This window comes from Lipotes vexillifer, unplaced genomic scaffold, assembly GCF_000442215.2.
Source record: "Lipotes vexillifer unplaced genomic scaffold, Lipotes_vexillifer_v1.1 scaffold67, whole genome shotgun sequence".
Taxonomy (NCBI): Eukaryota; Metazoa; Chordata; class Mammalia; order Artiodactyla; family Lipotidae; genus Lipotes; species Lipotes vexillifer.
In genome coordinates, this window is record NW_006797638.1 from 521,321 (window position 1) to 536,435 (window position 15,115).

The window sequence follows — 15,115 nt, forward strand, 5'->3', positions numbered from 1 at the left end:
GCAAATTGTATTTAAACTGAGACCTGGAAGATAAGAAGTGTCAGCCAGGCAAAAGGGGAACAGAGTGGCAAGGGGGGACTTTTCAAGCAGAGAGCCTGGCTGGAATATGTGAAGACTGGAAGCAGAGGAGAACTTCTAGTAACAGGAAAGCTGGAACAGAGTAGGGGCCAAAAATGAAGGTGGAGAAACAGCAAGTTCTGTATACCATGTTAGAGATTTTGGATTTTATTATAGGTGTGGTTGAAAGGTGTTGAGATGTGTTAAGCAAAGAAGGGGGAAGATTAAATTTGCAGGTTTAAAAGGTCAGTCTGGCTGCCATATAGAGAATTAATGGGGGGGGGACACGGAAGCGTGGAGAGCCCAGTTAGGAGGCTATTACTGTATTTTGCACAGCACAGAAATCATGGTAGCTGAACTAGAGTGGAAGAGAATTAATTGGGCTTTGGTGGTGTCCTGGATGGAGAAGGAGGTATGAAAGTAATTTCCCTGTGTCTTGCTTGAGGAACTGTCAAATGATGGAGCCTTTAACGACCTGACAGAGCCTGAGGGAGGATCGAGGCCTATGTTAACACTGGAATGTCTATTATGTATCCAAGTGGAGGTGACAAAAGTCAGCAAGAAGAGAGGTCTACCACCCACATCATTAAGTCATTAAGTCATTCAATTATTCACCAAATGTTTATTGAGGAACAATATGTCTAATTCTGTACTAAGTGCTGGAGGTTTAAAAAACAGTGATACAGGGCTTCCCTGGTGGCGCAGTGGTTGAGAGTCCGCCTGCCGATGCAGGGGACACGGGTTCGTGCCCCGGTCCGGGATGATCCCACGTGCCGCGGAGCGGCTGGGCCCGTGAGCCATGGCCGCTGAGCCTGCGCATCCGGAGCCTGTGCTCCGCAGCGGGAGAGGCCACAGCGGTGAGGGGCCCGCGTACCGCAAAAACAAAAACAAAAACAAAAAACAGTGATACAAGTGGCTCTGATTTCATGGAGCATATTGTATTTTAGCAGCTGGTAGTAGTTGCATAGATGATTTTAAAAATCAAAGACAAAACTGCATATGACTGAGGGAGTTCAGACGGGTACATGGATGTTAATATATCTCAAATTACATGCTATAACACTTCCACTCCCCGGGCTGCTCAGCCTGTAGCTGGGGATCAGGGCCTTAAAAAGTAGCCATTTTAACTGTTAAACATTTTGGTTCCATTGACTCCCTTAAAGAATGCATTGTAACAGTTTAGTATTAAGCCTACATTTACATTTATAAACATTTTTTAAAGTTTGTCTTGTTATAAAATCAAGCTGTCAAAATGGGAGTTTCACAAAATGGGAAGTCGTTATTTTATTAGACCCAGGTCTAGTCATACAAAAACAAGGTCTTCAATTTACTAGGGGAATGTGGAGAGTTTTGAGAGAGCCCCCAAATGATTAAATAAGGAAATCCACATCCTATAAGGCAATCCTTATATTTAGCATAGATATTTATGTGTCATGGTGGTGAGTGGAGTATTGAGGAGGAATATAAGTAGTGAGTTTAAGTATATCAACCTCATAATTTTAATACCTAACATTTATATGGTGCTTTACAATTTTCTGAGCCCCACTCATATTTTTCTTTAAATCGTGTAGACCATAGTTATCAACTATAGTTTCAGGTTGGACAAAACAGGAAGAATTAAAATTTTATTCTAAGGGAGTCAGGTCATGTATAAAGAATTATTTTCTGAGGTTGAAGATTGTCACACACTGGAATGGTTTCCTTGGGGATGTTCCTGATTCACCTTTTCTAGGAATCCTTAATAACAGCATAGAGTTATGAGGCCAAGATTGATGTTATTCATTGATCAAAATGAGAAATGGTATAACATAAATGAATGTATATAGAGGCCCTTCCCTCGAAGTTGCAGGGAAAAAAAAAAAAAAAGCACAGGCATTAGAGCCACACAGCCTTGGTTGGAATCTTCACTCCATCTCTTGCTAGCTGTGTACCCAAGAGCAACTTATTTGATGGCTCTTATTTCCTTTATCTTCATAGGGAGCTTAGGAGGTATTAATGGATAACACAAAGTATCCAGGTTATTCAACAATCACTTGTGCCCTTCCTCTTGATGCCTTCCTCTGAGGCATCCTTCCCTAGCATTCTAAAATTGAAACCTGTGAACAAAATACGGGACCAAGGAAAAAACTGAAGCTCAATTTAAGACTCACCTTTTCCGAAACCCATTAAACTAGTGTAAATTTTTAGCAGCATATATGTCTAAAACTTGTTAAATCAGCCAAGATCATGGATCATCTTTTTTACAGTTGACCAGATGAAACGTCAGATTAATCTCTATCATTTACAACATGAATTAAAGTTATAAATGCAGCATGCAGTAGAGTTTTAAAATACCAGAACAGGGTTACAGTATTAAGGTCAGAAGATATAATAATAATAATAATTTTATTATTATTTACTGTCACTTGAATATTTAAGGGAAAATTTAGGAGAAGGCACTTAATCCTTATTTTTCTCATGTGATAAGGTTTACTTAAATTTTATTCCTTTAAATACTTTCTAATGTTTAGATGAGCTATTCTCTTGCTTCTGTAGAAAAGCATGATTAACATGGATCAATTTGTATCTCTTTAACAGGGACAAGTGATCCATACGTGAAGTTTAAAATTGGAGGAAAAGAAGTTTTTAGAAGTAAAATAATACACAAGAGCCTCAATCCTGTGTGGGAGGAGAAAGCTTGCCTTCTTGTTGAACATCTTAAGGAACCATTGTACATAAAGGTGAACCATTTATTTGTTTTTCCCTAATGTAATCTGATATAGAAATCCCCGTTTAATGGTTTTTTATAATGTCTGTCTGTCTGATGAGATTTTTCACCAGAGGTATATTCTGCTATGCGCAATTCTAATCTGTTGGTGATGTGATAGAAATGAGCTATAGGGGAGGGGGAGCTGGTGGGAGCATCTTTCTTCTGGACAGTTCTATTGCCAGTTATATTTAGGAGAATTATGAAGTCTATCTCCTCCTGCTTGGTGCAGTTAACTGATTTAGTGCACTTTGGGAACGTATAAAAATAAGACTCCCTATAATCTAGCACGAAGAGCTTACACAGAACACACCCTTTCTGTTTAAAAATTATATCAGGGGAGACTTCCCTGGTGGCACAGCGGTTAAGAATCCACCTGCCAATGAAGGGGACATGGGTTTGAGCCCTGGTCCAGGAAGATCCCACATGCCGCGGAGCAACTAAGCCTGTGTGCCACAGCTACTGAGCCTGCGCTCTAGAGCCGGCGAGCCACAACTACTGAGCCTGCATGCCACAACTACAGAAGCCCATGCGCCTAGAGCTTGTGCTCCGCAACAAGAGAAGCCACCACAATGAGAAGCCCACGCACCACAATGAAGAGTATCCCCTGCTCGCTGCAGCTAGAGAAAAGCCCGCACACAGTAACGAAGACCCAACGCAGCCATAAATAAATTTTTTAGAAAGAATTATATCAGGGATCTACCATTCCTGGTTGCAAACGAAATGCTTTACTTGGAAGGTGAGGAGGGTAAACATAATAGAGGGAGGAAAACTCCTGTCTGTATTACATTACCAAAGATGGGGGGGGGGGAAGTATTTCCTTTCATTTGATGTAGTTAGAAAAAAAAAAAGACGAAGAATTTATGGAGTTAACCTTAATTCCTTATTTTACTTTCAAACCTGACTTCCCTTTAATTCATATCTCTAGGTACTTATATTCTTTTTGACTCTTATGTTCTGACTATCCATGCAGTGACCAAACCTTTTTCTGCTTTTACCACATCACATGCCCCATCCTTTTCTCTAAATTGTCACAACTGGCACGTGAGCCCCGAAGGTCACTTGATCACTCTTTCAGCAAAATCTCTGGGTATCCATCTTCCCCTCACATCTTCATTTGCATTTGCTTCCAGTTGTTTCTCTTTTCCACAGAAAGGAAAACGTAATCAAGATGTTACTAAAATCCTAGCAGGACCATTTATCAAATCAATGAAAAAGAGAACTACAAGTATGTAGTTGATAAGTTTCTAGAAGTCATTATGGGGAGCATAGACCTGTATTTGCTTAAGAAATTGTCTCAAATGGACAATGGCTAAAGGAAATCAGTTAAACAGAATTAGTGAGCTATCTTTTAGTGTTCAAAAATCATGACCCGAGCTTCCCTGGTGGCGCAGTGGTTGAGAGTCCGCCTGCCGATGCAGGGGACACGGGTTCGTGCCCCGGTCCGGGAAGATCCCATGTGCCGCGGAGCGGCTGGGCCCATGAGCCATGGCCGCTGAGCCTGCGCGTCCGGAGCCTGTGCTCCGCAACGGGAGAGGCCACAACAGTGAGAGACCCGCGTATCTCACACACACACACACACACACACACACACACACACACACACACACACACAAAATCATGACCCAAGAATCATTAATGTGAGAGTCTTCATGGCCAACCCTCCTCCCACCAAAGGGAAGACCTCCGTGGTCAGAGATGTTCCTCATCTCTAGAGAGAAAGAAATGTCTACATGAGAAAAAAGGAAATACCTTCATAATAAAGAACTGAGATAAGGGGAAAAAAGGAATTTTTAAAAAGACAAGTAGGATTAAGGAAGTTTATTCCTAGGGAGATTTAGAAGAAATAAGTTAGAGCAGCTGCAACCATGGAGGAAATGGATAGGAAAGGAAAGCAGGGTTAATAAGGATAGCACTGGACCATTGGGATCTCATATAATGTCCCTTAAGAGAAAAATTATGGAAGAAAAGGATTAATTTCTAATTGCGTTTGCTGTGGATCTGTTTCTTGAATGGGATATTACTCTATGACAGAAGCATGTGGATCTCCAGTCTTTACAGCGGTTACAAATGAATGTTCCAGTGTTACATTAGGTAATGGCTGGGTCCCTCTGCTATTCTTTTGTGTTCAAGAATGACATTCATCTGTGCAGAAATCCAGATGTCAAACGTGTATTTCAAAACAAATATCATAATAGGCTCAGAAGCGAACAAAAATCTGAAGTACACAGAAAAAAATGGTGGCAAAAATTTTTGTTTTGGTTTAAGAGAGCAAGAATAGATACACTTACATACTGAAAATGGAGACTGTAACGCTGCCTGTAGACCAAAGGCCTAGTTAATGACACACTGGGAACAAAGAGGTTAGGAGAGAAAACCCAAGGGTGGTTTTTGTTTTTGTTTTTTACCACTTTGAGTTTCCAAAGTACAATATTATGTAGCCACAACTTAACTTCCACCTTACGGAAGAAGATACATAGTGAATTGTAAAAGATTTGACACTTTTTTTTTTACATTTCTACATAATAAAAAATAAACAGAAATCACACTGGCCTCTCAAATACTAGTACAAACATAAAATAACAAGACTTTATTTTTATGAATGCTTTATACTTTTTAATATGCTTTGATATTTTTCATTTGATTTTCATTTTCTGGACCATGCATAGGGCTTCTTTTGAAAAAAAATTTCTGACTTTCACCTTTATTTTTCCCATGTTTTGTGTTATCTACTTTTTGCCTGATGTGGGACACACAAAGACCTAAATAATATACATTGGTGGAAATGATATTTTAAGTTAATAGAATTTCATGAAGATTGCATTGTTTTCATCGTCTCTACATAGCTCTGTGTGATTGACTTTTATATGATGCCCACATCCTCTGTGATAGGGAATTAATCTTGCCTGAAAGATTTCTTAGGGACTAACTGATTCTGTAGTGACAGGTAATATGAAAATGCATCCATGAACTAGATGATTAGAAAATATTGTCTTCAACCCTCCTCTCTATGGTTCAATGAAAAAGAAGTCCACATGCACACTGTAATCTGATTTCTATCAGTGTAAAGATTACCAAGGGAAACAAAATTCAGTTCTAAGCTAAGGTTATAAAATCACACTGAAGTTACAGTACTTATAACATTTCTAGTAAAAACAAATTTTAAAAAATCTTGGTAGTGTCATTTTTAAATACTACACAAAATAAAGAAATACACTTTCCAATTGATTGGAATTCATATAGCTTTTAATTTTGATAAAAAGAGAATATTCCTTCAGTTATGAATGACTTCACAGTAAGGGCAGGTAAAAAACAAGCCTGCAGGGATGGGCTTGAAACATATTTATCGTAGGGTAGCAGTAGAATCTGGGAGTTAAATGCAGCGCTTCTAACTGAGATAAGAGCCCCTGTATCCACAGAGATGCTCCAGCACACATCTTAAATAATAGAGTAAATTCAGCATCCGTTTCAGTTGAATTAAATTCAGATTCTCCATTGTAATTTCACTGACACTATTATTCCAGGTACACAATGAGCACCCAGAATTACAGTGGAAAGAGGTAGAAGTAATCTAAAAGGAGAAATGTAAATTGTTGCTTGTTTGGCCTAATCATGAGCTAGAAGAGCTAAGTTGAAAGTGCTCTTCTAAATAATAGAAAGATTTTGATAACTAGAAAAACTATTCCGTTTGGAACCATAGTACTGATTCTAAGATTGTCATTTTAACAAACTTGATAGTTGCTTAAATAACTCACATCTATCCAAGCTTAAGATTTAAAATTGAAAATGTACTTAAAGCATGGGTCAAGCTAAGGCCCATATAACTGTCTTGTCCAAAATTATTTCCCAGTAGGTTCTAAGGGTCCTAAAAAGAACTTCATATACCAACGACCCTCAACCCTGACTGTACATCAGTTTAAATATGCTCTGTGTCTGAAATCCATTACAAGATTTGAATCTGACCTCTTCTTAGCCCGGGCATTTAGGGGCAAGTAACATAAATGTTTTAAGCTTTGGATTCCTTATCTGACAAATGGAAACAATACTTTGTTCACTGAGTTGTATAAGAATGAAATTTAAAAATCTATATGATGTGTTTAACGCAGTGCCTTATATATGGTAAATGTTGAGTAAACTTTAATCGTCATTAACTGTGCTTCTTATTGCAGTGGAAGTGCCTTTCCTATTTCATCACTCTTCTATGTCCTATATTTTCTGACACTTCACCTAGAGCAATGCTCCCTCTGACAAATAGTTTTTAGAGCTTGGAACCACATTGCATAGCAAACAATTTCATTGAGGAGTGGATTCTGGTGTTTCCATTCTTCCCTGTGTTTATGCCTTTGCTGAGTAATAGGAATTGAGAACTAATGTAAACATCTAGCATTAGGACGGTAGAAAAGACTCTCCCCATGAGAATAAACAGAGTTTGAATGTTGACTCACCCGTTTGGGCTGTCTATACTGATCAATTCACTAGATTCCCAGCTTTCCACTTCATATGTGTAGGTGAATCCCAGGTGTTCTCATGGATTGTATGTCACTGTAGTCTCCCCAAAATTTTAATCCTTAAGGCTGATACAATCAGAGGAGATTGCACAAGAGAAATTTCTCTAATTTTGGTGTAAATTTTATGTTGTAAAATACCCTACTGCAGCCACTTGCAAATACCAAGGTGTCAGTTGTATAAGATATGCCACTGAGCAGATGACTAAAGCTCAGAAGTGTAATTGATCAAGGAGAATATTTACTGCGGGAGTGCTGCGCTTTCTACAACAAATGTACTCCTGAAAGGTTGTAAGTAAATCAAATGACTATAAATTGAATAATTTAAAAGGCATTAGAGGAGCTTATAACTTAAATAAATCCCTTGTGACTCTTCTAATTTAAGAATCCCTTTGTAAAGCAAGGGATTTATTTTTTTTTAATATCAACTTTTTACATATTAAGTTTGTTTAAATTGCAGTACACCTGTACTAGAGAAAAGAAAACAGTAACTGATACAGGGCTTCTGTACATGCTACTCCCTCAGCGTGGAGCTTTTTTCTTTTTTTGCGGTACGCGGGCCTCTCACTGTTGTGGCCTCTCCCATTGCGGAGCACAGGCTCCGGACACGCAGGCTCAGCGACCATGGCTCACAGGCCCAGCCGCTCTGCAGCATGTGGGATCTTCCCGGACCAGGGCACGAACCCGTGTCCCCTGCATTGGCAGGCGGACCCCCAACCACTGCGCCACCATGGAAGCCCCAGCTTGGAGCTTTTTAACTGTTGTGTCAAGGATTGGGCAGAGGGATGCTGAGCTACGGGTTCTCTCAGCCCAATGCATTCTCACCTCCTGGAGAGTCCAGTGGTCTGGGTCATCCTTTCAAGAGCAGACTTACCTGTTTATGCTCATTTACTCCAGTGAGCAATACAATGATTTTCTATTTGAAAATGTCAGAGACACAGCTCTAAACTCCATCTCTTAACCTTTTTTTCAATCTTAAAAGCTTTCCCTGATCTCCAATGTAATTTTTTTCTTTTTGTACCCTGTTCTTTTCTTTACAACAGTCATCTAAGTTTGTAATTCTATCACCTGTGCACTTCCTTGTTTAACATCTGCTTCCCTCACTAAACTATAAGCATTGACAATGTGAGATTTCCTCACCACAGTTTACTCAATACCTAGCACAGTGTCTGGCACATAATAAGCATTTAATCAGTGTTGACCAAGGAAATAAATGAGTAAGAAAATGTTTAAATGGATGGAAATTAGCCAACTCCCATTCACTTAGAGTTCTTTGGAAATGGCGCCATCTGATCTAGCTCTGAGCTCTCCCTCCAACTTCCTTCCTCTCTCCATCTTTCTCAGTCTGCTTCAGCCACACTGGCTGCCGGCTGATCCTTGAACATGCTAATCACTTGCTGTTTCCTCCACCTGGTGCGCTCTTCCCATTCCAGTGTCACTCTAATGGCTTAATCTTTCTCATCATTGTAGTCTCTACACAATCACACTTCCTCTGAGAGGCCTTCCTGGACTCCCAATCTAAAATATCAGCTCCAAATGTATATTCTTGTTGAATGCTTATATCACTCAGCATCATGGGTTTTTTTACTTTTTTAAATTAGTTTTTATTGGAATAGAGTTGCTTTACAATGTTGTGTTGATTTCTGCCGTGCAGCAAAGTGAATCAGTTATATGTATACGTATATCCACTTTTTTTTTGATTTCTTTCCCATTTAGGTCACCACAGAGCATTGAGTAGAGTTCCCTGTGCTATACAGTAGGGTCTCACTAGTTATCTGTTTTATACATTGTGGTACATATATGTCAATCCCAATCTCCCATTCATTCCACACCCCCTTTCCCCCCTTGGTAACCAGTAGTTTGTTATATGAAATTATAGAAAAACAAAGCAAATCTATGAAACAGAAAGCAGATCGGTGTTTGCTAAGGGCAGAGCAGGTGAGGAAGAATAATGTTGAAAAGGATCATGAGGGAACTTTGGGAGTTATGGAATTGTCTTCCACCTGGACTGTGTCAGTGGTTGCATAGCCATAGACATTTGTCAAAACTCATTGAACTGTACCGTTAAAATGGATGTATGTCCACTCCTAGATATATATCCAAAGAAAATGAAAACACTAATTAGAAAAGACACATGCACCCCAATGTTCATGGCAGCATTATTTATAATAGCCAAGGTATGGAAACAACCTAAGTGTCCATCAGGAGATGATTGGATAAAGAAGATATGGGGTGTGTGTGTGTGTGTGTGTGTGTGTGTGTGTGTGTGTGTGTGTGTAATGGAATACTACTCAGCCATAAAAAAGAATGAAGTTTTGCCATTTGCAACAACCAGATGGACTTAGAGGGTATTACGCTAAGTGAAATAAATCAGACAGAGAAGGACAAATTCTATATGATGTCACTTATATGTGGAATCTAAAAAATACAACAAACTAACAAATATAACAAGAAAGAAACAGACTCATAGATATAGAGAACAAACTAGTGATTACCAATGGGGAAAGGAGAGGGGCAAGATAGGAGTAGGGGATTAAGAGGTACAAACTACTATGTATAAAATAAATCAGCTACAGGATATATTGTACAGCACAGGGAATATAGCCAATTTTGATAATAACTATAAATGGAGTATAACCTTTAAAAATTGTGAATCACTGTGTTGTACACCTAAAACTTATATACTATTGTACATCAACTATACCTGAATAAAAAAAATTTTTTTAATTAATTTAAAAATATTGGGCTTCCCTGGTGGCGCAGTGGTTGAGAGTCCGCCTGCCGATGCAGGGGATGCGGGTTCGTGCCCCGGTCCGGGAACATCCCACATGACGCGGAGCGGCTGGGCCCGTGAGCCATGGCCACTGAGCCTGCGCATCCGGAGCCTGTGCTCCGCGACGGGAGAGGCCACAGCAGTGAGAGGCCCGCGCAAAAAATAAACAAAATAAAATAAAATATCAGCTCCCAACACATTGCCTTACACTTCTGTCTCCATGGTGCTCCTCACTGAACTGTATATATCTATTTGGGTTTTTATGGACTCTCCCAGTTGTTCAATGTAGGGTCCGGAAGGTCAAGCACATTGCCTGTCTTGTTCATCATAGTATGAATACAAACCGTGAAGGGCACAAAGAAGATAAATAGTTTTGACAGAAGAAAGAAATACATTCTTTTGTTTTTCTTTCTGTTTTGTTGTTGTTAGTCACATTAATATTATGCCCTCATCATTGCTTGTGATAATATAAATTTAATTTAACCTTAGATAACTTTATGAAGTACCTTAATCATAATAGCTTAATGTTTACTTATTTGTATGTTTAAAATGGCATTGTCCTATAATATCAGAGAATATATCTTTGATGACCTGAAAAATACAAGAAATTGGAGTCATATCTTCATCACCTACAGCCCAGCATGGAAGACATATTTGTTGAATTTCATACCAACTCACTTTGCCTTTCAGTAATGCTAATAGACGGTCATCTGTAATGAGAGGAAAATATTATAAGCCTGTGGTTCCCACATTTTTGAGGATTCACTATAATTTATTTGATTTTGTTATCACCTTCTTTGATGTTCTACTTTATACAAATCAGTAATTTTAATTATAAAATTAAGTGTAATTTCCTTTGAATGTTTTGTGAGACCTTAGTATTTCAAAACACAAAAACAAATAAAATTTTAAAAATAAATCTTAGGAAATTTTATTGATATTGGTGACATAGACAACCAGTATTTTATAATGAAGACGTTTTTCACTTAAAGCTTATATTGGAATTGTTTATAATCATGTCTGTGTCTTTGGCTTCATAGGTATTTGACTATGACTTTGGACTACAGGATGACTTTATGGGCTCAGCCTTTCTGGATCTCACACAACTGGAGTTAAACAGGTAACTTTTGAACTGTTGTAATATCACTATACCTTTTTATGCAACTGGGCCTATGTAACAGAAAATGTCAACAGATCTGGGTTCTAGTCACTGTTCTGTCATTTATGGTTGTCTTTGTGCTAGCCAGACTTTTTCAAGTATGTCTTTCTCACTTACCTGGTGGAAATAATACGTAGCATCTTCCCTCACTATCTCATTTGACAACAACTATTCAGCAGAAAAATTCTTTTTTTTTTTTTTTTTTTTTGGCCACACCATGCAGAATGAGGGATTTTAGTTACCCAACCAGGGATGGAACCCGTACCCCCTGCAGTGGAAGCACGGAGTCCTAACCACCGGACCTGGACTGCCAGGGAAGTCCCCAGCAGAAAAATTCTTAAGACACTTTCTTTGTCCTCCAGACTGTGCTGAGCACCAGGAATCTAGATTAAGACACGTTCCTTGCTCTCACATTGATGGTATGATTATAGTGGGGCATAAAGAAGATGATCCATGTTAATCATAATTATTAATTTAAGAATGAGGCCATCACATAGGAAGTAAGATGAGTACACTATGCATCGAAAATAGCAGCACTCTTATCACTTAAGCCGAAGTAGAATCTAATTTTGCCATCATCAGTAATCCTAGGTTACCGAGGAGTAGCCCGAAAGTGGAGGCAGATTGGTTGTATTTACTCAGTTACATTAACTTATCATTGCTTGACTAGTTGTAAAGTAATGATTAGTTATAACTAAATTAATGTTATAAATATTAACCATTCCTTGCACCAAATTATGGGCTTTTATTTTGTTTTAATGTATTTCAACATAGGAGATAAGAATTGATTAATACTACAGAAGAAAAAATAGGTTTTAAAAGGTCCAGCAGTGGGGCTTCCCTGGTGGCGCAGTGGTTGAGAGTCCGCCTGCCGATGCAGGGGACACGGGTTCGTGCCCCAGTCCGGGAAGATCCCACGTGAGCCATGGCCACTGGGCCTGCGCATCCGGAGCCTGTGCTCCGCAACGGGAGAGGGCACAACAGTGAGGGGCCTGCGTACCGAAAACAAACAAACAAAAAAAGGTCCAGCAGTGCTGGAATGGATTGCAAAGGAGGCTGCCAAATCATCTTTGGTGGTTTTAAAGAGATGGTTTAGATCAGGGATCCCCAACCCCTGTTAGGAACCGGGCTGCAGAGCAGGAGGGGAGTGGCAGGCGAGCGAGCGAAGCTTCATCTGTATTTACAGCCACTCACCGTCACTCGCATTACCGCCTGAGCTCCGCCTACTGTCAGATCAGCAGCATTAGATGCTCATAGGAGCGCGAACCCTACTGTGAACTGCATTTGCGAGGGATCTAGGTTGCACGTTGCATGCTCCTTATAAGAATCTAATGCCTGATGATCTGAGGTGGAGCTGCGGCGGTGATGCTAGCTCTGGGGAGCAGCTGCAAATACAGATTATCATTAGCAGAGAGGTTTGACTGCACAGAGACCATAATAAATCCATTGCCTGCAGACTCATGAAGCTGCTGTATAGCACAGGGAGATCAGCTCGGTGCTTTTTTTTTTTAATAAATTTATTTATTTGTTTATTTTTGGCTGCATTGGGTCTTCATTGCTGTGGGCGGGCTTTCTCTAGTTGTGGAGAGCGGAGGCTACTCTTTGTGGCGGTGCACAGGCTTCTCATTGCAGTGGCTTCTCTTGTTGCGGAGCACAGGCTCTAGGTGCACAGGCTTCAGTAGTTGTGGCACACGGGCTCAGTAGTTGTGGCTCACGGGCTCTAGAGCACAGGCTCAGTAGTTGTGGCACACGGGCTTAGTTGCTCCGCGGCATGTGGGATCTTCCCGGACTAGGGCTCAAACCTGTGTCCCCTGCATTGGCAGGCAGATTCTTAACAAGTACGCCACCAGGGAAGCCCCCCAGCTCGGTGCTTTGTGACGACCTAGAGGGGTGGGATGGGGAGGGAGAGAGGGAGGCTCATGAGGGAGGGGATATAGATATACATATAGCTGATTCACTTTGTTGTACAGCAGAAACTAACACAACATTGTAAAGCAATTATAATCCAATAAAGATGTAAAAAAAAAAAACCTATCAGTGAGTGGCGAGTGAAAACAAGCTCAGGGCTCCCACCGATTCTGCATTATGGTGAGTTGTATAATTGTTTCATTATATATTACAATGTAGTAATAATAGAAATAAAGTGCACAATAAATGTAATGTGCTTGAATCATCCTGAAACCATCCCCCACCCCCCAACCCCCGGTCTGTAGAAAAATTGCCTTCCATGAAACTGGTCCCTGGTGCCAAAAACGTTGGGGACCGCTGGTTTAGATGATCATGTTAATCATGTGGCAGGAATAGTGGAAAGCAGAGTAATGGGTCAGATCACAACTTTATATTTTAAATGTAGATGAAATATAAATAGTAGAACTCCTTATATATTGTAGTCTGAGCACAGTGGCAGCTTATTGGTGGTCTTCCAATGGTCATCTGTGCCTCAGACTGGACAAAAGAGTGGCCTTTTCTATACTTCCTATGTGTCCTTCATTCCAACCCAGAGCCTGGCAGGCCTGACCTTGAGGTGATTGCTTGCTCCCCACCTCACCATGGCTGAAGGAAGTCCTAGGTGGTGTTGTATGTGGTCCGTTATCATGAAACTGAGCTCCAGCTAGACTGGGCTGTGCTGTTCTTCATAAAGGCCATGGTTATTTTCTCTGTAGATTCTGCATAAGGGTATGCAAATTACTAGGTTTAATCACAGAGCATAACTTTCTCTTTTTCTCTATTAAAGATAGATTACTGGTGAAAAATAATTTTAAATGGAAAAAAACATATGAGATGGGTAAGAAAACCAAAAGATTATGTATAAGCATTTGGTGTTTATTTTACCACATTACTTATTTTATGTATTTAGCTAACTATACCCTCCCCTCAAAACCACATAAACATCAAATTACCGCTTTTCAACATCACATATTGGGCTTCCCTGGTGGCGCAGTGGTTGAGAGTCCGCCTGCCGATGCAGGGGACACGGGTTCGTGCCCCAGTCCAGGAAGATCCCACGTGAGCCATGGCCGCTGGGCCTGCGCATCCGGAGCCTGTGCTCCGCAACGGGAGAGGCCACAACAGTGAGGGGCCCGCGGACCAAAAAAAAAAAAAAAAAAAAAAAAAAAGAAAATCACATATTTGTGTATGCCATTACATTCTATGTATAGAAATCAACCTGGGAACTCCCTGGCAGTCCAGTGGTTAGGACTCCACACTTTCACTGCCAAGGGCCTGGGTTCTGGGTTCAATCCCTGGTTGGGGAACTAAGATCCCATAAGCCATGCAGTGGGGCCGGAAAAAAAAAAAAAAAAAGAAATCAGTACCCTCTGGATGTAGACAGATGGATAATAATAGTAGCCGTATAAATACTTATGCTACTATATAATGCATTAAGGTGTTGCTTTTGAAAAAATAAATAAATAAGCATCATAAAGAATTACAAATTTCTTAAATCTTTATCATGTAATCATTATAAAAATGTAATGAAGTTTTGGCTATTAATTTTTATATGTAATCATTTTTACAGGAAAATGAACCAAATCAAATTGTAACCCCATATAAATACATGTGTGTATGTGTGTATATATATGCATATGTGTGTATGTACATATATATATACATATATACTATAATGCCTAATATGCATTTGTTAAAATAAAAGGAACAAGTTGTTATCATCAAACCACAATGATTAGTTATAACTAACCATAATTAATCCATAATTAATATTGGAGCAATTTGCATCACAACTATTGTAACTTATGTATATTATCAGTTTGATAGGTTACTTATGTTTCAATTAAAACCCCTGACATCAAAAAACTGTTCATATTTTTCATAACACCATTTCTTGAATTGGTAAATTAAGCATCATTTGAAAGAGT

General features: G+C 39.6%; 1 protein-coding gene across 3 annotated transcripts in view; it reads left to right on the forward strand.

Moving 5' to 3' along the window:
- MCTP1 (multiple C2 and transmembrane domain containing 1) overlaps positions 1–15,115 on the forward strand; it is a 539,870-nt gene that overhangs the window by 273,940 nt on the left and 250,815 nt on the right. For all 3 annotated transcript variants that reach the window (XM_007469753.1, XM_007469754.1, XM_007469755.1), the window contains 2 exons: positions 2,635–2,777; positions 11,122–11,201. In XM_007469753.1, the coding sequence (XP_007469815.1) occupies positions 2,635–2,777; positions 11,122–11,201 (223 nt within the window). The remainder of the gene's footprint in view (positions 1–2,634; positions 2,778–11,121; positions 11,202–15,115) is intronic.